At 42.5% G+C, this 18,730-nt stretch overlaps 1 protein-coding gene across 1 annotated transcript in view; it reads left to right on the top strand.

Moving 5' to 3' along the window:
- The first annotated feature begins 4,402 nt into the window (after positions 1 to 4,402).
- LOC129841519 (storkhead-box protein 2-like) overlaps positions 4,403 to 18,730 on the top strand; it is a 72,229-nt gene continuing 57,901 nt past the window's right edge. The window contains exon 1 of the mRNA XM_055909822.1: positions 4,403 to 5,450. Within this exon, the coding sequence (XP_055765797.1) occupies positions 5,129 to 5,450 (322 nt within the window). The 5' untranslated portion in view covers positions 4,403 to 5,128. The remainder of the gene's footprint in view (positions 5,451 to 18,730) is intronic.

Here is an 18,730-nt window from a genome sequence, read left to right on the forward strand (position 1 = left end):
AGACCAGAGGACAATTCTCCAAAAAGTACGATCTTCGTCTCCATGTGCAGTTGCAAACCGTAGTCTGGCTTTTTTATGGCGGTTTTGGAGCAGTGGCTTCTTTCTTGCTGAGAGGCCTTTCAGGTTATGTCGATATAGGACTCGTTTTACTGTGGATATAGATACTTTTGTACCTGTTCCCTCCGGCATCTTCACAAGGTCCTTTGCTGTTGTTTTGGGATTGATTTGCACTTTTCGCACCAAAGTACGTTCCTTCTTGAGCAGTATGACTGCTGTGTGGTCCCATGGTGTTTATACTTGTGTACTATTGTTTGTACAGATGAACGTGGTACCTTCAGGCATTTGGAAATTGCTCCCAAGGATGAACCAGACTTGTGGAGGTCTACAATTTTTTTTCAGAGGTCTTGGTTGATTTCTTTTGATTTTCCCATGATGTCAAGCAAAGAGGCACTGGGTTTGAAGGTAGGCCTTGAAATACATCCACAGGGACACCTCCAATTGACTCAATTTATGTCAATTAGCCTATCAGAAGCTTCTAAAGCCATGACATCATTTTCTGGAATTTTCCAAGCTGTTTAAAGGCACAGTCAAGTTAGTGTATGTAAACTTCTGACCCACTGGACTTGTGATACAGTGAATGATAAGTGAAATTGTCACGGCAGCCTTCCCTCTCTTCACTATAAGAGAGGGTGAAACAGGGATCGGACCAACACGCAGCGTAGCCAGTGCTCAACATGTTTAATTAAACAAAAACAGTGAACACTTACAATGAACAAAATAACAAAATGTGGCAAACCGAAACAGTCCTATCTGGTGCAGAACACAAACACAGAGACAGGAAACCACAATCCCTAACACAAAACAAGCCACCTATATATGATTCTCAATCAGGGACAACGATTGACAGCTGTCTCTGATTGAGAACCATATTAGGCTGGACACAGAAACAGACAAACTAGACACACAAAATAGAATTCCCACCCAGCTCACGTCCTGACCAACACTAAACAAGCAAAACACATAAGAACTATGGTCAGGACGTGACAGAAATAATCTGTCTGTTAACAATTGTTGGAAAAATTACTTGTGACATGCACAAAGTAAATGTCCTAACCGACTTGCCAAAACTATAGTTTGTTAACAAGAAATTTGTGGAGTGGTTGAAAAATGATTTTTAATGACTCCAACCTATGTGTACGTAAACTTCCGACTTCAACTGTTTGTATACAGTATGTACAGTGTATATATATATATATATATATATATAAATTTGCCAAAGAATATATGGGGGATTGGAAGTGATGCAGACAATTACATTGATGAAAGCTACAATATATCTGCAATATTAAAACGAATCTAGCCCCTAAAAAATAATAGTAAAAAAAGGCCCATCAAGGGAGAAACATTCCAAAGCATTATTCAGAGGTAACTTGATCCTACTGTTCACTGAGTGTACATCACACCTGACAAATCATTATCCCCTCCTCAAATCTTGTTTCAAAACAGCACCCATTACCAATTGTTCGATGAGTTATGTTAGATCAGGTAATAACAACAGTTATGAATGTTTAGTTACAATATGACTGATTTTAAATCTGTAAAAAACTAAACAAAGGAAGTTGTACACTCTATATCAGTGTTCCCCCAACAGTGCATGTTTTTGTTGTGGCCCCAAAAAAGGAGCACTCTGAATAGGAACACGATCTGGCTCCACACAAGTATAAACAAACAAAACACTGAACAAATGACATTCTCGATTTCTTTTTGAGGACACAATGGTATTCCTGCTTTGAATGAGAGTCCCCTTCTTTTTTTCTTCTTTTTGGCAGTGAAAGTAGGACTCATCACGTCTTTGTTTTGTTTATTGGATAGGATAGATATAGAGAGGAAAGGTAGAGGAGAAAGTGTGCGTTCTGGATACAGTGGCTTAGACTGTTAGACCACCGTTAGACCGCCGTTAGACCACCGTTAGACCGCTACACGACGAGAGTCCCTCTCTAACAATAATAAAAGGTTTGGGACTTAGTGGAAAGTGCTATATAAATGCAATGCAATCGAATTGTATCATATATGAGTTTCACCTAAATACATAAACATTATTATACACTATATTGCTATTGTATTGTTGATTTTCAAGTTATAATAAGCTGTTGTGGTCACAGTATTGTCTAAACACAATGTGAGACATAATATTTATTTGTTAGGTGTGTTCACACACCCCAAGCCTAACATAAAATAGTTAGAACGAAGTGATAGTGTGTATCACTGTTATACATTTTGGACAAAGTGACACTTTCCTTATTTTTCAACCCTAGCTCATTAAAAACGTACCTGGTGACCTGAGGCTACTTCATGCATTTGTAAGAATTCTCCCTTTTTAAATGTGCCGTCTTTAAGATACTGTATTAAATACCCTCAATTATTGAAATAAAGCCTACCCTTGAATACTTTTTGAATACTTTCTACCTGAATGCCAGTGGCAAGTACTTCTTTATAACTTTGGACATGATGTGAAATATTGTTATATTGTTTTGAATTTCTGGGACAATAACCAATAGTGAATCAGGAATAAGCAGTTGCTTGAATGGAGAGTGTCTGGGTTGGCCTGGACTCTGACAGTTAAATAAGCAACTTTAAGTTTCAAACACCATTTTTGAACATGTTCCATTTTTCAATATTTTCTCTCAAGGAATTAAATTCCTTCACGTATAAAGGCATTCATTCTGTAGTGCTGCAGATATTTCAGCATTTTAGCTTGACCTTTTTTTCTTTAGAGCAGGTAGATGGAATTGCTATTAGTTATGGCCCGCCACTACTAATATTGATCAATTTGCTCAGTTGAGTAATTGCTTTTTAATTGCATAATAGAGTTGTGTGTTTTGTAATTCCACAAGAGGAATATGCCTACTATTCCTTAGTTCACTTGTGTAGCCCTACAAAACTGCTCAACTATGCAAGCAATTACTGAGCCTACAGTAGCCTAGCCTACTAAGTAAACATGATCACTAGCCTACAGTAGCCTAGACTACTAAGTAAACATCATCACTAGCCTACCGTAGCCTAGCCTACTAAGTAAACATCATCACTAGCCTACATAGCTTACACCAACGTGGAATCAGAGCATTTCGTGGAATCAGAGCATTTCGTATTATTCTGTATGTAAATCCGAGACACTCCATTTTGTATTAATTGTGGATATCCATTTCATATGATATGTTACAAATTACGGTATGATATGTTACGAATTGCAGTTAGTACAATATGTTACGAATTGCAATTCGTACAATATGTTCCAAATTTCCAAAACGTATGATATATTATGAATTCCAATTTGTTGTGGCTAACGTTAGATAGGTGGCTAGGTCGCTAACATTAACTAGCTGGCTAACATTAGCTCTAGGGGTTAAGGTTAGGGTTAAGGGTTAAGGTTAGGATTAGCTAAAAGGGCTAAGGTTAGGGAGTGAGTAAGAGATGCGCTCTCTCGCTTTAATAGCTGGGTGCTCTGCCATATATGACAATAACTTAAAATGAAATCCCAAGTTCAAGAAATGAAATCCCAAGTTCAAGAAATGACAAAAAGATGTCCCCTCATTTCACCTTTTTATTTTCGGCCATATAGGCTAACACATTTAGTCAGTTATGACCTCATCAGAGCATCAGAGCAACGGATATTTCACCAGATGTATAAATGTGAAACATCCGGTTGGCATTTCCACTCACTACCAAATATGGAGATGAGAGGAAACCCAGTGGCCAGCAGTGGGAGAAGATGGAGCAAAATGGATTTTGGCTAACATTCTGCCATTTTTTTAATTTATAGATTAAACGTTATGTCCAAACAATTTAATGTTTCCAATACTAGACTCTGTATCAAACAGAGTATACCACGTTTTGGTTTTGTAGACTTTACCCTTTGCCAAAGTATCTAAAAAAGGCATCGTTTAGAAGGAGTGCAAGGGTGAATTGAGTTATTGCACATGCACATTTCACAGAGTAGGCATTCCCTAACGGAAATATGCAAATAAAGGCTAGAATGCATTAATAGGATCTAACTAGCTCGTGCTTGGCTCTACCCACCTCCTTGCTTGTTGTGCCCACTATGATTAATTTACTCCCATTGGAAACGACAGGCTCTGGTCTATCTTGGGTTAGTTATAAAAAATATTTGGTATTTTATGTAACCATACCAAAGGTAACATACCATCGTAATTTGAGTGTCACGGATTTACATTTACTATGATACGTCTAGTCTATGAGACCAGTCTGCCTACACAGGTGGTCTATACTTCCATCGCCTGTCATTTGACTGTCAAATGTTTTTATTTTCACCTGTTGCAATGCCCCGGTATGGAGTTCATCATGTTCAGAGGGTTGGCTGTAGGTGGAGTTATGGTCAAATATTTGGTGGTCCTGTTCCTCTTCGAATTGGCTTCTATCTTCTCAAAGAACCGAGGGGTTGACTGAGAATGGTATGCACTAGGCTATGTGTCAGGCGTTTTACACAGAACAGAAGAAAATGTAACCCAGTTTGGATTATGTATTCCTTTTTGGATGAATGCGGAGACGCGGTGCGCCCTCGTTGAATGGGAGGCTGCCTTTGCGCACCAAATGAAGTCATGAACGGCCGAACGATGAAGTCATCGCCTGGACTTGCAGCTATAATCCCTGTGCACTGATCGATCGATGTACACACACAGATGAGGGATTCTCACCGTTTTGGGAAGTGGGTCATGGAATAATCGGTTCACCTATTTTCTTTGAAAGGCCATATGTGGAAGCTTGGGTTTGAGAGTTAATTTGTCTGTTAAATTGGTATGCTACTGTCGCCTGATAAAAACGTTTGACATGTTGAGATTCGTTTTTGGACACAGATAGTGATAACATTTATTGTAAGAATAGGCTATAGCCTACATTTCTATTTTGCGTGATGCAGATCAAATGTGTGCTGTCAGGTGTGTGTGGTAGCCTACAGTTTTCAATAGACCTAAATCAAGATTGAAACATCAAAAAGATGTGCACGTTTTGGAAATATATCAAAGTACGGAATAAAACATACTGTAAAACATGCTGCTCTGAGAAATTGGACGTTATCATTCATGGTGTAGCGGAGAACGAAGCAATTTAAGACATGGATAAGTTTCTGCAGATCGCGCCTCACTCCCTGGGCATAGTGCTGTCTCGGGTAGGCGCCGAGGAGTCGCCCGCGGTAACCGACAAGCTCCAGCAACATCACACGGGCTACGATATATTTGCCGACTTCAAAGCCGTCAACATGCAGCACTTCTGGAATAAGAAAGTGACAGATGCGATATCGGAGACTTTCTTCCTAGGCTGGATTGACGAGGATGTCCTGCTGATCCAAGGGAAGGAACACCACCTCGAGGTGCTCAGAGAGGGATGGACGAGGCGGGCCCTCAAACCGCCCGGAGGGTTCGAGATCAAGTGTATAGGTAAGACTGTACTTAATGAATCTTATAGGCTACCAGTGATTATCATCATAATACCATCCAGGCAGGTTGTTGTCACTTGTTTGTTTGGTTTATTGAGTAGCTAAAGGTACGTTTCAGGTCATCTGAACACTGTGGTGATCCACTCTGCACAATAGGATAGTGCGGCTCAACTTCAATGGATAACAGTAGGCCTTTCTGACTGGGCACACACTGGTTGAATCAACGTTGTTTCCATGTAATTGTAGAATAAGGGTCGAATTGACATTTGTGCCCATTGGGATGTGATCAAATGGAATGTGCAAGACTCATGGCGCCCAGGAGGGGTAATGGAGAACCCTGAGGCCAGCAGAAGAGTAAAAATACATTTTAATGTATAGCCCTCCCTGTGGTTTGCTTAATTCCCACTTTCCTCACCATTGTTCAGCTAGTATGGGAAATATGCGTGATGGGACTTTGGAGTTTCTCTTTAAATTATTGGGATATGTTTGTATTTCAGGTAAACAATCAGACCAGTAGAGATGCACAGTGGTGTGTGTGTATATGATGAAGTTTGGGGACATGTGAAGTTCAACTGCGATTGTGTCTAGTCGCTCACTCATAAATGCTTTGAAAGTCTGAACAAAATCTGCTTTTAGGGAGAGTAGCCTATTTGTGTGTGTTTTTTTAATGTACTGTAAGCAAGAAAGTAAGCAAGAAACCAAATACCTATCGAGAAACACCATTGCTTTGTCACAATTGCTCCTAACTCAAATCAGGATTTGGGAAGAGACAAAGTTCAGGACCATGTAAACATCTCTCTCTCTCACTCACTCTCTCGACCACATCAACAATTTCAAAGGGATGGGAAAGTTGCAAAACAGTAAAATATTGATTGAGAAAAAGTGGGATATTCTGTGCTTATTTGTCGATGGACGGGGATACCATGCCCTCCCTGACCTTACCATCGAAGCAGGAAGCATTGTTAAACTTTGGAATGTTTCCCTGATAGCTAATAACCACAGACAAATACAGTCTCTAATCTAATGAGGTCTCTATATTAATGCTCATGCAAAGTTACTAGTGCTAATAGTCTTGCTTGGCCGGCGGAGTGCTGAACATACTACGGATGGGGAAGACTCTGTCTGCTGACCCACCTTTCATCTGACAAAACACAGTCATACTGTATCAGGTGCATGTCTTACTGAGTGCTGGAAGTTGAATTCATATTCACAACAGTCAATAATCACATGCACATTGACTTGACTTAAAGGTGAGGAAATGGAGCTTTTGAAATTGAAAACAATGGTTGGCTTTGGATAGCAAAGTTCAGAGTCACAAGTTGGTCTAACCTATTAAGTTTGTTTGGTTAGAGTAAGCTGGTCTGATACTCCCATGTCTGGAGAAACTAAGGTGGGGCTTATAATCACTGGCAGATTACAGAATTCTCCACATATTTCTAATTCCTATGTTAGGTCATTCTATTTAGTATGTGGCTCTGCTGGACATTTTCTGATAGTGTTGTGTGTGGGTGGGCTGTACTTCAGCCCACAATCTGTATCACAATCAGCACTTTCTTCTGCATTAACCTCTCCCATAGATGAGTGGGATGGCAATGGTTACTTAGACTAGTTAGAAGTCTAGGAAAGTTGTTTCCGTTTACTTGGGACACATGTATATCTGAGGTCTGCTCGTTCCTCCCCCTTTCCATTCTGAACACACACAGCATGCTAGTAGATACCTACAGACTTCCAGTCACTGCACTAACGCTAGTTAGCATTGGCTCGCTAAACAGCCTCTAACTACCTTCATACTGGACACAGAGATATAAAAATGGTATCCACAAGACTCTTGAGAAGTAGATAATTTTTCATCATTGCCAAAATCCTGAAGTATCCCTTTAACGAGGGTTATCTCACCTGCCAGAGTTTTTGTTTTTGTCAGTTTCTGTTAGGTGCAATTGTGAACAATAGTCGTGTCAGACCTCAAATAAATCTTATAGGCCAATAATAATTCGATGCAGATCAAGGATTAATTGTCCTACCGGTGATGTGGTTAGATGTCCATGCACTCGACATTTGAAGGCCTGAAAACCAAAGGACTTAAGTTGATCAAGCCATGTGGGGTGGGCTTTGCCATTTGTAGAAGATCGAAAATCACATCAATTATTGTTTTTTACATTTTCGCTTTAAGCAGACAAAACGTTAAATGTATATTTGATGCCAGTTGTTTGTCATATGGTATTTGGCTGATTTTATACATTGCTGTAGGGTTGAGATGTCTTCAGTCCTGAACAATGTCCGGAATTGATAAGCTACTGAACAACTAAATACCACCCAAGAGAGCGTTGTGTTTCTTTGAATGTCAAAGCTCTTGCATATAATCTGATTTGTCGATTGCAGCATCCGTCAGCAAACGTTTTTTGCTCTTATGTGTGTCCATCCGTTGACATGTCATTGTGGTCGTCACTGAGTAACGAGGAGCGTAGTTGATGCAGCTGCTCCATGTGCCTACCCGCTGGGTACAGATGTAAATTCAACGTCTTTTCCACATTGGTTCAACGTCATTTTGTTGAAATTACTCAGAAACAACATTGATTCAACCAGTGTGTGCCCAGTGGGTAGGTACCCTACGTTCCCGACTCTATTTATCTGGCCCAATTTGACAGAGATAGTGGAAGAATGTTGTCCCCGGTTTTCTCAAGGTTAAAACCCACACACAACCATTGAATTGAGGAAGGAAAGGTGCATCCCACCTCATCAGGAAAGCCCATAGAAGCTGTGACTGTGGGGCCTATTCGATTAAACTTTCTAACCGGTTTCCAGGTCAAGTCAAAAAACAACATCCAAAGCAAAATGTGCATTCCTGTACTCAAAGAAACACTGTTTTCAGGTTGAAACCAAAAGAAAACTATTGTTAGTGGATTGAAACATGCTTTTTCTCGCTGTGTGGAAAGCCTGTTTTTCAACTTTTCACCTGGAAATCTGGTTACTAGTTTAATTGAATGAAAGCCCTTTGTTTCCATTTGCAGGCTTCTAACAGAGGGGCTACGAGAAGTGTCCCATGCAGGAAGGAAAGTAGAGGGTCTGTTCAGGAAAGGAACCATGCTAAACACTGAAGCACTCTCCCTGATGGAAGGAAGAGGAGGGGCCTGGAAGAGAGAATTGGGGGAAACGATAGACGTCACAGAAATGATTCTGGCAGTATATCCCAAGTGGTAACTGGAATGACTCTGGCTGTATTTCCAACAGGGTGAAAGGAATAACTCTGACAGATTTTCCCAAGAGGTGGGTTGGGGCCCCACTGATGCGTTGAGAGGAATTCCTCTCTAGGGTTGCAACTTAAGACTGGGTACCGTCCAGAAACATGTTTAATTATTTTTATTTTATTTCACCTTTATTTAACCAGGTAGGCTAGTTGAGAACAAGTTATCATTTACAACTGCGACCTGGCCAAGATAAAGCAAAGCAGTTCGACACATACAACAACACAGAGTTACACATGGAATAAACAAACATACAGTCAATAATACAGTAGAAAAAGCCTATATACAGTGTGTGCAAATGAGGTAGGATAAGGGAGGTAAGGCAATAAATAGGCAATGGTGGCGAAGTAATTACAATATAGCAATTAAACACTGGAATGGTAGATGTGCAGAAGATGAATGTGCAAGTAGAGATACTGGGGTGCAAAGGAGCAAGATAAATAAATGCAGTATGGGAATGAGGTAGTTGGATGGGCTATTTAAAGATGGGCTATGTACAGGTGCAGTGATCTATGAGGTGCTCTGACAGCTTGTGCTTAAAGCTAGTGAGGGAGAAATGAGTCTCCAGCTTCAGTGATTTTTGCAGTTCGTTCCAGTCATTGGCAGCAGAGAACTGGAAGGAAAGGCGGCCAAAGGAAGAATTGGCTTTGGGGGTGACCAGTGAGATATACCTGCTGGAGCGCCTGCTATGGGTGGGTACTGCTATGGTGACCAGTGAGCTGAGATAAGGCGGGGCTTTACCTAGCAGAGACTTGTAGATGACCTGGAGCCAGTGGGTTTGGCGACGAGTATGAAGCGAGGGCCAGCCAACGAGAGCGTACAGGTCGCAGTGGTGGGTAGTATATGGGGCTTTGGTGACAAAACAGATGGCACTGTCATAGACTGCATCCAATTTGTTGAGTAGGGTCTTGGAGGCTATTTTGTAAATGACATCGCCGAAGTCGAGGAGAGGTAGGATGGTCAGTTTTACAAGGGTATGTTTGGCAGCATGAGTGAAGGATGCTATGTTGCGAAATAGGAAGCCGATTCTAGATTTAATTTTGGATTGGAGATGCTTAATGTGAGTCTGGAAGGTGAGTTTACAGTCTAACCAGACACCTAGGTATTTGTAGTTGTCCACATATTCTAAGTCAGAACCGTCCAGAGAAGTGATGCTGGACGGGCAGGTGCGGGCAGCGATCGGTTGAAGAGTATGCATTTAGTTTTATTTGCATTTAAGAGCAGTTGGAGGCCATGGAAGGAGAGTTGTATGGCATTGAAGCTCGTCTGGAGGTTAGTTAGCCCAGTGTCCAAAGAAGGGCCAGAGGTATACAGAATGGTGTCGTCTGCGTAGAGGTGGATCAGAGAATCACCCGCAGCAAGAGCGACATCATTGATGTTTACAGAGAAGAGAGTCGGCCCGAGAATTGAACCCTGTGGCAACCCCATAGAGACTGCCAGAGGTCCGGACAACAGGTCCTCCGATTTGACACACTGAACTCTATCAGAGAAGTAGTTGGTGAACCAGGCGAGGCAATCATTTGAGAAACCAAGGCTGTTGAGTTTGCCGATAAGAATGTGGTGATTGACAGAGTCGAAAGCCTTGGCCAGGTCGACGAATACGGCTACACAGTAATGTCTCTTATCGATGGCGGTTATGAATCGTTTAGGACCTTGAGCGTGGCTGAGGTGCACCCATGACCAGCTCTGAAACCAGATTGCATAGCGGAGAAGGTACGGTGGGATTCGAAATGGTCGGTAATCTGTTAACTTGGCTTAGAAAGGCAGGATAGGATAGATATAGGTCTGTAGCAGTTTGGGTCTAGAACTTCTCCCCCTTTGAAGAGGGGGATGACCGCGGCAGCTTTCCAATCTTTGGGAATCTCAGACAATACGAAAAAGAGGTTGAACAGGCTAGTAATAGGGGTTGCAACAATTCCGTCAGATCATTTTAGAAAGAGAGGGTCCAGATTGTCTAGCCCGGCTGATTTGTAGGGGTCCAGATTTTGCAGCTCTTTCAGAACATCAGCTATCTGGATTTGGGTGAAGGTGAAATGGGGAAGGCTTGGGCGAGTTGTTGTGGGGGGTGCAGGGCTGTTGACCGGGGTAGGGGTAGCCAGGTGGAAAGCATGGCCAGCTGTAGAAAAATGCTTATTGAAATGCTCAATTATAGTGGATTTATCTTGGTGACAGTGTTTCCTAGCCTCAGTGCAGTGGGTAGCTGGGAGGAGGTGCCCTTATTCTCCATGGACTTTACAGTGTCCCAGAACTTTTTTGAGTTTGTGCTACAGGATGCAAATTTCTGCTTGAAAAAGCTAGCCTTAGCTTTCCTAACTGCCTGTGTATATTGGTTCCTAACTTCCCTGAAAAGTTGCATATCACGGGGGCTATTCGATGCTAATGCAGAACGCCACAGGATGTTTTTGTGCTGGTCAAGGGCAGTCAGATCTGGAGAGAACCAAGGGCTATATCTGTTCCTGGTTAAAACATTTTTTTGAATGGGGCATGCTTATTTAAGATGATGTGGAAGGCACTTTTAAAGAAAAACCAGGCGTCCTCTACTGATGGGATGAGGTCAATATCCTTCCAGGATACCTAGGCCAGGTCAATTAGAAAGGCCTGCTCGCTGAAGTGTTTTAGGGAGCGTTTGACAGTGATGAGGGGTGGTCGTTTGACCGCAGACTCATTACGGATGCAGGCAATGAGGCAGTGATCGCTGAGATCTTGGTTGAAAACAGCAGAGGTGTATTTGGAGGGCAGGTTGGTTAGGCTGATATCTATGAGGGTGCCCGTGTTTACGGATTTGGGGTTGTACATGGTGGATTCATTGATCATTTGTTTGCGATTGAGGGCATCAAGCTTAGATTGTAGGATGGCCGAGGTGTTAAGCATGTCCCAGTTTAGGTCACCTAGCAGCACGGGCTCTGAAGATAGATGGGGGGCAATCAATTCACATATGGTGGGCACAGCTGGGGGCAGAGGGTGGTATATAGCGAGCGGCAACGGTGAGAGACTTGTTTCTGGAAAGGTGAATTTTTAAAAGTAGAAGCTCGAATTGTTTCGGTACAGACCTGGATAGTAAGAGAGAACTCTGCAGGCTATCTCTGCAGTAGATTGCAACACCGCCCCCTTTGGTAGTTCTATCTTTTCAGAAAATGTTAGGGATGGAAATTTCAGTTTTTTTTGGTGGTCTTCCTAAGCCAGGATTCAGACACGGCTAGGACATCCGTGTTGGCAGAGTGTGCTAAAGCAGTAAATACAACAAACTTAGGGAGGAGGCTTCTAATGTTAACATGCATGAAACCAAGGCTTTTACGGTTACAGAAGTCAACAAATGAGAGCACCTGGGGAGTAGGAGTGCATTGCCCTGCATTGCAGGGCCTGGATTAACCTCTACATCACCAGAGGAAGAGAGGAGGAGCAGGATAAGGGTACGGCTAAAGGCTATCAGAACTGGTCGTCTAGTGCGTTCGGAACAGAGTTAAAGGAGCAGGTTTCTGGGCGCGATAGAATAGATTCAAAGCATAATGTATAAGGGCTAGAGGTATAAGGGCTAGAGGCTCTATAAGACAATAATCACTAACCAGGACAGTAATGGACAGTAATGGACAAGGCATATTGATATTAGGGAGAGGCATGCGTAGCCGAATGATCATAGGGGTCCAGTGAGTGGTTGGGCTGGCTGGAGACACGGCGGTTCAGAGAGCTAGCAGGCCGGGGCTAGCAAGCTAGCAGAAGGGCCTTAGAGGGACGTCGCGACGGAGGAAAGTCTGTTTTAGCCTCCGCATGCGGTGACGTCGATAGACCAGTCGTGATGGATTAGTAGGGTTCCGAGTAGCAGAGGGATCCAAGTCCAATTTGCAAAATAGGTATAGTGGCCGAAGAAATTGGCCAATGGATCTATTCAGCTAATAGTCTAATATGCTCTAGACAGCTAGGGGGCCGCGGCTAGCAGGCTAGCAGATGGGCATTCAGGGGACGTTGCGATATAGGAGCCAGTTGAGTACCACACGAGCAGATTGCGTCGGTAGTCCAGTCGTGAAGGATCGGCGAGGTTCCGTGCCCCGTACCGGCAGTAGAAGGGGTCTGGGTATTGTAGCCCAGGAGTGGCTGATGGGCCTCTTCAGCTAGTTGGGAGATGGGCCTAGCATGGGCTAGCTCCAGGCTAATTGGTGCTCACTTCGGGACAGAGACATTAGCCAGGAGTAGTCACTCAGATTGCAGCTAGCTAGCTGCGATGATCTAGGTGAAAAGGTTCAGAACTTGCGGTAGGAATCCGGGGATATGGAGAGAAAATAGGTCCGGTATGCTCTGGTTTGAATCGCGTTGTACAAACTGGCGAGAGCTTTCCGAGCTAAAGGTTAGCTGATGACCGCTAGCAGTGGTTAGCTGACTACTAGCTAGTGAGCTGGCTAGCTTCTGTTGGGGGATTCCGGTACCGTGGTAAATAAAAATACTTTAGAAAAAAACAGATCCACACCACATTGGGTGAGGCGGGTTGCAGGAGAGTATTTTGAAGTTGAGGTTTAGAAAAATATAATAAAGATATGCAAAGAAAAATATATAAAAATACACTGCTCAAAAAAATAAAGGGAACACTTAAACAACACAATGTAACTCCAAGTCAATCACACTTCTGTGAAATCAAACTGTCCACTTAGGAAGCAACACTGATTGACAATAAATTTCACATGCTGTTGTGCAAATAGAATAGACAAAAGGTGGAAATTATAGGCAATTAGCAAGACACCCCCAATAACGGAATGGTTTTGCAGGTGGTGACCACAGACCACTTCTCAGTTCCTATGCTTCCTGGCTGATGTTTTGGTCACTTTTGAATGCTGGCAGTGCTTTCACTCTAGTGGTAGCATGAGACGGAGTCTACAACCCACACAAGTGGCTCAGGTAGTGCATGTCATCCAGGATGGCACATCAATGCGAGCTGTGGCAAGAAGGTTTGCTGTGTCTGTCAGCGTAGTGTCCAGAGCATGGAGGCGCTACCAGGAGACATGCCAGTACATCAGGAGATGTGGAGGAGGCCATAGGAGGGCAACAACCCAGCAGCAGGACCGCTACCTCCGCATTTGTGCAAGGAGTAGCACTGCCAGAGCCCTGCAAAATGACCTCCAGCAGGCCACAAATGTGCACACTCGAAAGTCACCCAGTAAAATGCTACTTGAGTAAAAGTATTTGGTTTTAATTATACTTAAGTATCAAAAGTAAAATTCACTTCAAATTCCTTATATTATGCAAACCAGATGGCACCATTTTCTTGTTTTTGAAAAAATGTACAATAAGCAAGGGGCACACTCCAACACTCAGATGTAATTTACAAAGAAAGCTTTTGTGTTTAGTGAGTCCGCCAGATTAGAGGCAGTAGAGATAACCAGGGATGTTCTCTTGATATTGTGTGAATTGGACCCTTTTCCTGCTTTGTATTCAAAATGTAACGAGTACTTTTGGGTGTCAGGGAAAATGTATGGAGTAAAAAGTACATTATTTTCTTTAGAAATGTAATGAAGTAAAAGTTGTCAAAAATATAAATAGTAAAGTACAGATAACCCAAAAAACGACTTAAGTAATACTTTAAAGTCTTTTAACTTAAGTACTTTACACCACTGGTATTTTTACCTGTTTTTCAAAATCTGATTCTACTGCTTGCATCAGTTGATGTGGAATAGAGTTCAATGTAGTCATGTCTCTATGTAGTACTGTGCACCTGTTCTGGACTTGGGGATTGTGAAGAGACCTCTGGTGGCATGTCTTGTGGGGTATGCATCATGGCTTTCCTGGCTGTAAATACATTAGACATCACTCCCAGATCCCTTAGTTACCTCACAAGGGCAACAATCATAACCACATAACGTCATCTAAAGTTACTTTGAAATGATTTGTGCATGCAGAAAAGTTTAATAGTTTAATATCCTCAAATTGGGCCTCCCGGGTGGCGCAGTGGTCTAGGGCACTGCATCGCAGTGCTAACTGCGCCACCAGAGTCTCTGGGTTCGCGCCCAGGCTCTGTCGCAGCGAGCGGGAGGTCCGTGGGGCGACGCACAATTGGCATAGCGTCGTCCGGGTTAGGGAGGGTTTGGCCGGTAGGGATATCCTTGTCTCATCGCGCTCCAGCGACTCCTGTGGCGGGCCGGGCGCAGTGCGCGCCAACCAAGGGGGCCAGGTACACGGTGTTTCCTCCGACACATATTTTTTTTAATTTTTTTTTTACCTTTATTTAACTAGGCAAGTCAGTTAAGAACAAATTCTTATTTTCAATGACGGCCTAGGAACAGTGGGTTAACTGCCTGTTCAGGGGCAGAACGACAGATTTGTACCTTGTCAGCTCGGGGATTTGAACTTGCAACCTTCCGGTTACTAGTCCAACGCTCTAACCACTAGGCTACCCTGCCGCCCCATTGGTGCGGCTGGCTTCCGGGTTGGAGGCGCGCTGTGTTAAGAAGCAGTACGGCTGGTTGGGTTGTGCTTCGGAGGACGCATGGCTTTCGACCTTCGTCTCTCCCGAGCCCGTACGGGAGTTGTAGCGATGAGACAAGGTAGTAATTACTAGCGATTGGATACCACGAAAATTGGGGAGAAAATGGGATAAAAAAAAATATATATATATATATATATATATATATATATATATATATATATATATATATATATATATATATATATATATATCCTCAAATTGTGTTTTAAAACAGACATTTAAAGTCAATTGAACACTTGGGTTGAACAAGGATCTGGAGAAAGTACTCAGCAAAAAATACAGAGGTTAATTTATTTTTCACAGTTTTAATCCATTGTTATGATGAGCAGGTTACAGATGACTGAAGTTTCGATGTCAAGCTGATGTCTTCCTCAGAGTGACCCAACACTTGCACTCAACGCCTATTTAGAGCCTAGTGCCCTATTGAGACACAACTACGTGAAAATAAACATAAGGTTTGGAGAAAATGTGGGCAATTTTACCCTGCGAGGGGCAAATGTGGGCGCAGGCTCCACCTGATTCTACTAATCTAAGTTTTAATGGAAGACGATGAGCTGTCATGCCCTGACCTTAAAGAGCCTTTTTATGTCTCTATTTGGTTTGGTCAGGGTGTGATTTGGGGTGGGCATTCTATGTTTTCGTTTTCTATGATTTTGTATTTCTATGTTTTGGCCGGGTATGGTTCTCAATCAGGGACAGCTGTCTATCGTTGTCTCTGATTGGGAACCATACTTAGGTAGCCCTTTTCCCTCCTTTCAGTGTGGGAAGTTGTCTTTGTTTGTGGCACTATAGCCTTAAGCTTCACGGTCGTTTTTGTATTGTTTATAGTTTTTTTGTCGGCGTCATCATCCTAATAAAAAGGAATATTGACGCTCACCACGCTGCGCTTTGGTCCTCTTCATTCGACGGCCGTGGCATGAGCCTTCATGGAAGACAATGATTCATTGGATGAGTCATAGAATTAGGTGTGTTACTGCTGGCTAGACCAAAAACCTTCACCCACAGATTTCCCACACCAAATCTATAGCGATCTATACAGTAGTGATGTGTGACATCTTGGAGCAGGCGTAGTTTCTCAGAGATGTAGTACCTTATGCCCCATGACATGTCGGCTTGCCCCCTGAGGCCAATGTGGAAACTGAGAATTATTTTGAAAATAAAGGTGTTGGAATTACGCTTTTAATTCGTAAGGCCTTCTCAACCCCTAACCTGTTTCTACTTGAACGTTCACTGTACCTTTGAAAGACAAAATTACAGACCTGTAAATAATAGTCCACATCCTGGATGTCTCTGATGTGGAATGGAACGTTTTCTGTATTTACCCTCATTAGAACACTTCCATCACTATGATAATGCCAGCAAATGGGGATACTCGGAAAACTAAAAGTACTGCATTTGGAAATGTTTTTAAATACATGTTTTAAAATAATTGTGTGGATGTTTGTTTGGAATAAAAACTGGCAAGAGTTTCTTCACTTGTCGTGGCAACAAAATGTGTTGAGTTGTAATTGTTTTCAAATTGTAATTGTTTTCCCAGCTAGCCCACATTGACAAAGCCATAGAGGGAAGTTGATGCTGCACTGACCTCAATGGCTGATATCAAGTATCAGTAGCTCTTCAGGTGTGGTTGCACATTGAATTAAGCAAAATAAATAGTATTTGTTGTCTCACACACATACTTACTCTTTTTAATTTCGGCCCAACAGTACGTTGGTCCCTAGCCTAATACTGACCATATTTTGACTTATAGTGTATGTTTCCCATACACAGGTTTCATAGAAGTCTAGATATTCTCCATTGATGATGCGTCTTAGTCCAGGACTTAATCTGTGTCCTGTAAACTGGACAGATTAAGCCTAGTTCAGGACTGAAAAGCATTCTGAATGGAGAATCTCTGTCTGGGAAACCGGCCCCCTAGGCTATTCATTTAGCAGGGTGAGATTGCTAGTATTGCATTTTGTCGCTGCAGTCACCTTGCTTAAAACCTGAAGATGATTATCAAGGCCAAGTGCACAATGTTTCTTTTAAGACCTCTTCTAACACTGTACATGTACTTCTGATTCTCCTGCTAAGGGGATGACTCAACTAAGGGGATTCCTGCCAGGGTCATGTTCATTAGGACATAGCCCTGCAACGGAAAATGAAAATTTCTTATATATTTTTTTTACTGTATTTTTATTTAACTAGGCAAGTCAATATTGGAGAGGTTCAGGTAGTAACTTCCTGTTTCACAGTTTTTTCCACTGTTTTGTGCCTACTGAACACCACCCGGGATGTATATATTCACTAGGAATCAAACGGAAGCCGGAATGGGGAGGCACCTAGCTGAATTTGTTTCATTAAGAAACAAATTTTTCTTGCAAAACGTTTTGCTACGGTGTGCACTAATGTATTCACACCTTTGGGTTTGGTCAGCAGCCACCAGGGGGCACAACATATGAACAGTGGCCCATCTTTTGAGTTCTGTGTGACCAGATGCATATTTAAGAGAACATACTAAAGGCACGCTCTGTAAGGTGGACCAGACATCAAAGAGTGGGCCTGACCACCAATCAAAATGTAAACATTGCAAATGCGTCACACTACATTTTCACTGCTCAGTGAATGCCATTTCATAGAAATCAAACTTTTTGGTTGTGATTTAATAGTCATCATCTGTTTGCAAACTTTCCAAGTGCCGTAAGACAACAAAAACATAAATAACTTTGGTTATCACCAGGTGAGAGAGTTGTACTAATTTATTAATTCATATTCTTTAAACAACTCCAAAGGTCTACAGTGTTTCCTCAATTGAAATTCCGTGAAATTTTACAGACTATGGTTTTAACACACACGCACACACGCTCACCAGTAGAAAGAAATTCCAAATGCTTGCAAAGTATGTATTTAATAGAATAGTGTTTGAAAGTACATTCCATATACACAACAATGGCTGTTTCAAATGAGTCATTGCATGTAATTCAAATACAGCAGATATGTATTTGACCCATAGCTGGCTCATTGGTGTGGAACTGAATTGATCTGAAAATTGTTGTACTCTACAATGCCTGTCTTCTGCAGAAATCTACATATTTCTCATACAGCAGCTTCAAAGTGTCAGTATTGTATTGTATTGCTTTTCCTGTGCGTCTGCTGTGTGCCTGGCTCTGTCTGTTTGTCTGTGGTCTGTTCCGTGTCTATAGCTCCAACAACAACTCTTGGCTCTTTTTAAGGGATGGCACTCCGTAGCAGCTATGAGATCATCGGACTGGGTTGTCATGGCTACGGGCGCTGTTGCAGCACGATTGAGAAATAAGATGGCTGGCTTGTTGCGTCTCCCCCCTCCTCTCTTCCTCTCCTCTTTTCTCTTTGGTATGAATGAACTTCAGAAAACTTGACAGCGTCCCCTCTATCCCCCTCCCTCCCTCCCTCATCTCCTCCTTCATCCCTCCCTCATTTCTCCCTCCATCTATACTCATGAGTCAGCAGGCTCTGCAGCAAGCAATGGCCGCCATGCTATAGAGACAATGACTGGGGGCTCCATTGTGAGCTGGGGTTTGCGTTCACACTCAAAAGAGCCCTTTGAGGGAT

This window comes from Salvelinus fontinalis, chromosome 42 (genome assembly GCF_029448725.1).
Source record: "Salvelinus fontinalis isolate EN_2023a chromosome 42, ASM2944872v1, whole genome shotgun sequence".
NCBI lineage: Eukaryota > Metazoa > Chordata > Actinopteri > Salmoniformes > Salmonidae > Salvelinus > Salvelinus fontinalis.